Below are 5,012 nucleotides of genomic sequence, written 5' to 3'. Positions count from 1 at the left end.
TGTCCGAATGGCGTGCTGTCTTTGTCGTCAACAATTATAACTTTCTCTACTTGGTTTGAATGATGGAAAGCAGGAGGGATCTGAATCCAATTTGGCATGTTGTGGCGTAAGAAGGCAGAAAATAATTGCTCGCCGAGTTACACTTTGCATGCAGGTAAATTTCATGGACAAGGAGATTGGTCCGAGGCATGGGAAAAAAAAGGTGGCTTAGCTTGTCTCATGGCGAAGCCGGTGAAAACTCAAAAAGGTGTAAAGATTCAGTAAATATAAGAACGACGGAGGGAGACGGGCATTTGGTTTGGGGTCTGCTTTTGGGATGGAGTGTGAGATCATCAGGATCGATCTGACGCTTGTCTGCCTCCCTTCACCTCTCTCTCTCTGTCCAAGACTGGCATCGACAGCTTGGGTTCTTCTTTCAAACAATAGGCTCAGGCCCACACTCGAGCATCGTTCATCCGTCCTTCTCTTCCAAGTTCCAACTAAAACATAAACCCTCCCTTTCCCCTTCCAGTCCTCTTCCATGTACCCTGGAGGCCGTTGCACAGCTCCTGTGCTTTGATTTTCTCCTCTTCTTGGATACTACATTGTGATGACCGAGATCTAATCCGTCTCTCTCTCTCGCTCTCACCTGTGCTCTTCGCCTTGCCTAATAGAGAAACCAGGTGTGGGAAGCGCTTTGCTTTGGTGCATGCGCTCTTATGTTGTTTGATTAATTGATTGATTTAGTATATTTATTTATTTATTTATTTATTTATTCTGAAGTGGATGGTGGTGGTTTAAGGTTTTAGAGCTGAGGTGGTGGTTTTTGGTGAAGGAAGTATGTGCCTTGGATGGCCAAAGAATTTGGAAGCAGGAGGAGCAAGACGAGGCCAAGCATCACCACCACCATCGCATGCCGCTGGTTTTGCAGCAAGAGGAGAGGAGTTACGCTCTAATTAGGCAACAAACACAGCGCAAGTTCAGTAACATTGGTTGGTAAGATAATCAGAAACTGGAAGAGGGAGGTGGGAAGGAGGAGAAGGATCTGGATCCGAGGAGAACTCTTTATCTTCAAATTCCTGCAGAGGCAAACGAAAGCGAAAGAGGAGATTCGGGAGAGCAACAGGAATTCCAGAAAGAAGAAGAAGAAGAAGAAGTAGCTAGGTCGCTTGGCGGCTTCCAACTCCACCAATTCCACTTCGATAAACAAGGTTCTTCTTTTTGGGGGTCGTCTTCTTCTTTAGCTGCTGCCACGGCTTCCTCCTCCGAGTATGCGCTCCTTCCTGAGCGGATGGGGGAGGGTGACGCCGTCGGCTACGGCCAGCTCTCCTTCCTCCGCCACCAGCCGCCGCGGCTGCCGCAGACGCCGTCGAGGTATGGAAGCAGGGAGAAGGGTGCTGCGGTGGGGGAAATCGTGGAGGTGCAAGGGGGACATATTGTGCGCTCCACAGGACGCAAGGACCGCCACAGCAAGGTGTGCACCGCCAAGGGCCCCCGCGACCGCCGTGTGCGCCTCTCCGCCCATACGGCCATCCAGTTCTACGACGTGCAGGACCGCCTCGGCTACGACCGCCCCAGCAAGGCCGTCGATTGGCTCATCAAGAACGCCAAGGCCGCCATCGACGAGCTCGCCGAGCTGCCGCCCTGGATCCCAACCGCTACTGTTGCCGCCGCCTCCTCTCACCGGCATATCCTTCCCCAGACATCTTCAGATCAGCCCCTCGTCACTGAGCACCCCGTCGACGCTGCTACTGCTTTATACTTCACCAGGGACGGCGGTGGTGGAGAAAATGTAAGTGCCAGTTTTCTTCCGCCATCCATGGACACTGACTCCATTGCGGACACAATCAAATCCTTCTTCCCGACAGCTGCAACTCCCGCGGCCACCTCGCCGTCTTCTAGCCCTTCCATCGGCTTCCAAGCCTACTCTTCGGATCTCCCTTCGCGAGCTGACGGTCAAATCAAGGACCTCCGCCTCTCCCTCCAGTCTTTCCAAGATCCGATTCTTCACAATCCAGAACCCGCCCACCACCACGTCCAATTCCAACAGAGCTCAGCTCCGCCCACCCACAGTAGTCATTTCCCGCCCTCCGCCCAATTCGCCTTCGACGCTGCAGTCTCCGCCAGCTGGGCCGAACAGAGCCAGCGCATTGTTCCATGGAATCTGATGGAGACGAGCGGCGGCGGGCCTGGATATGTTTTCAGCTTTCCGCCGCCACTGGCCGTGCCGCTGCACTCTGTGTTCGGCCAAACCCAACTTTTTTCTCAGAGGGGACCCCTTCAGTCCAGCAACGCCCCCACTGTCCGCGCCTGGGCCAACCCTGTCGATGCCGCCACCCATCACCAGATGCAACCTCCGTCGATGTCCTCCATCGGATTTGCACCCGGTGCCGGCTTCTCAGGGTTCCGGATCCCGGCGCGGTTTCAGGGCGAAGAGGAGCACGACGGCGTCGCAGACAAGCCGCCGCCCTCTGCTTCCTCTAATTCTCGCAATTGACACACAGAGCAGTAAGAAGAGGAATCGCGATCACCAATCTCCACACCTCCATGGTAAATTTCTCATTTCGATCGACCATTTCCTACTAATTCTAATTAAGTGATTTTAACCTTCTTCTTCACAGTGACTGGATTCCATTGCTTCAATTTTGGAGGTTCCTCTCTTCTCTCCGTCATTTTCTTCTCTATCGTTGTTGTATGAGTCTTAAAAAACCTACTCTTTTGTGTTGTCGTGTTTAATTTTCAGCTCGCGTGTTTTGTTTCTGTTGTGTAGATTGCTTATTGTGGTTTCTTGAGTGAGTTGTGTTTTGATTCTGGCTTTGCCAAAAGAGAGCACAAGTGAAGTGTTATATCTGGAAATGTCTTCGTAGATTTGCGGTTGTCTCTCTTACGGTTTCAGGAATAAAATCTAAAGATGTCCGTTCGGATTTAGATAAGCGCTGCATGTCGTTGTCATGCTGACAAGGAGATAGATGCTGACTTGGTCGGATGCCAATGGGCAAAAAAAAATTTTACGGTTAAAAGCGCATCCTTCTCCAATCATTATCAGTTTAATTTATTATTAAAAGGATGTAATATATAGTTTTTTTTAATCTTTTTTAAATCTATTATATGTATTTTTTGTTCAAAACTAGCATACCACATGCTTTTTTTTTTCAAAAGATGTAAAACTGTTATATCAGCTTGCTTAGACATACATCTTTTAACTATCTTTTTCTGAGAATTATATTTTTTGATGAAAAGATGTCAATACATAAGTAAAATTGTTACACTGCTCTGTTTAGCCATGGACATTAGATGGGATAGGTGACTAATCCTAGTGTGGATACGCAGAAATTTACAGGCATCTATGATAAAAGATTTGAGGTGGGATCCTATTGGACACTTTAAAAAATGTTCCTTTAATGATTAAAAGAAAAGAAATGTTCCTTTTCGTTTTTGCCCATGTGTTGTGTAAAAGAAATAGATGATTAAAAGAAAAGAAATGCTTCTTTTTCATTATTGCTCATGTATTTGTGTAAAAGAACTAGCAATGCCTGCAATTCCCTTAACCTCTTCTCCTCAGCCAAATATATCTTTTGTATGCAAGATTTTGTGTTATATATATTTTTTATGTTGAGACAGAAATTCCCTTAGCTGATTGGATTTTCATTTGGTTGGTTTCACTGGGTCTCTGATTTCAGTTATGCTTTTCAAGCTTCTCCTGCTTTGCAGCTTTGGTGGGAAAAACTTTAAAGTAGCCTAGCTACTTTATTTTTATCTTCTTTTATGATTGAATTATCAGAACCAAGCAGTCTATCTTTTGCTGAATATCCATCCTTTCACCTCTGTCTCAACACGTAGACTGTTTGTGTAGGATCGAGTAAACTTACAGCGAGTTGAGTTAGTTGTCTTCATGTTAGTTGATGCTCAGTGACAGGACAGAAGATAGCAGAAACTTTTTAACATCAATGTCTTCTATTGGGCAGAGGAAAGATGATTGTTACATTACAAATTATGGCCAGCTCAACTCGCATTACAGGCATCTGCCTTCAGAATCTAAGAGGCTATTCCATTCTCTTTTGAAGATGATGACAAGGACATATGGGTTCCCACAGCCACATGGCTTCCAGACAACCTAATATTGTTGCTTCACTGGAAGGCATCTGCATGTTCTGCACGGCGAGAGAGAGGCTTTACTTCAAGCGATCATGTTTAGGCTCTATTTACTACAATGGAAGAAGGAGAGGGGAGAGGGGAGAGGGGAGAGGGGAGGATTCCAAGAAGAGGAAACCTCTTTTGGTGGGGACAAACAACAAACACCATTTTTTGCTCTAGCTAGTTCACATGCACCAACAGCAAGCTATCCGCTAGAAAAGAGCTATGTGTGCCCTTCCACAGTGCCATCGGTTCCATGACTTGGTCTACAGTGTTGCATGGGCGTTCATTTGGACAGATGAAATTGATGGAAGGAGTGGGACTCGACAGCACAAATTAAAGTAGGTTCCTGTTTAGGGGCTCCTACACGAAGATGAACGGGCTGCCGTCAAGGAGGTTGCACCAGATCTCGGTGGATTCTATATAAAAAAAGATAGATTCGTTATTTTAGTGGCTTTCTTAGTGTCGGTCTCACGGATATGGAGGAAGGTTTATGTAGATACACAGGTCATAGGCGCATGACAGGGTAAACCCCAGATCGTCAGTTCCTGAAAATCGACCCCTGACCATTACGCCAGAGATATCATGCATCAGCCGTCTGTGCTACGTCCTGGTGACATCTCGGTGGACTCTATAGCCACTACTGAAGATGAAGGTGTTATCTATGGTGGAAGATGTAGAGGTTGGATGAATAATTTTAATCTGGGGCTCTCCTTTCCATGTAGTAGTATAGGGGAAAATAATTTTAATCTCGCTATATTTTTCATACAAGTTCTAAAGAAGAGGTTGGATGAAATTTTAGTTGCTCATGTAAATGAGTTAAGTTGAACTAAATTTTTTTGCAAACTTATTTGATAAAGTAATTGACTCAAACCAAATTAAGTCTAAAATGAATTAAA

At 46.1% G+C, this 5,012-nt stretch overlaps 1 protein-coding gene across 4 annotated transcripts; it reads left to right on the top strand.

Annotated features, from left to right (window-relative positions):
- Window positions 1-274: 274 nt before the first annotated feature.
- Window positions 275-2,912, top strand: LOC121998339 (transcription factor PCF5-like). 4 transcript variants are annotated; one of them, XM_042553234.1, is made up of 3 exons: window positions 275-662; window positions 782-2,529; window positions 2,601-2,912. In XM_042553234.1, exon 2 carries the CDS (start codon window positions 1,271-1,273, stop codon window positions 2,474-2,476), a length of 1,206 nt encoding a protein of 401 aa, XP_042409168.1. In that variant the 5' UTR covers window positions 275-662; window positions 782-1,270; the 3' UTR covers window positions 2,477-2,529; window positions 2,601-2,912. The 4 variants fall into 4 exon arrangements, with proteins under 4 accessions (XP_042409168.1, XP_042409167.1, XP_042409170.1 ...); XM_042553233.1 differs by having other exon boundaries at window positions 763-2,529; XM_042553236.1 differs by having other exon boundaries at window positions 278-662; window positions 815-2,529.
- The last annotated feature ends 2,100 nt before the right edge of the window (window positions 2,913-5,012 follow it).

The sequence above is a fragment of the Zingiber officinale genome, chromosome 6A, assembly GCF_018446385.1.
Source record: "Zingiber officinale cultivar Zhangliang chromosome 6A, Zo_v1.1, whole genome shotgun sequence".
NCBI lineage: Eukaryota > Viridiplantae > Streptophyta > Magnoliopsida > Zingiberales > Zingiberaceae > Zingiber > Zingiber officinale.
The sequence above is the reverse complement of the archived record's forward strand: the minus strand, read 5'-3'. Positions and strand labels throughout refer to the sequence as shown.

Excerpts from the sequence above, each read along its gene's own strand:
- LOC121998339 (XM_042553234.1), top strand. The coding sequence starts at position 1,271 with ATGGGGGAGGGTGACGCCGTCGGCTACGGCCAGCTCTCCTTCCTCCGC.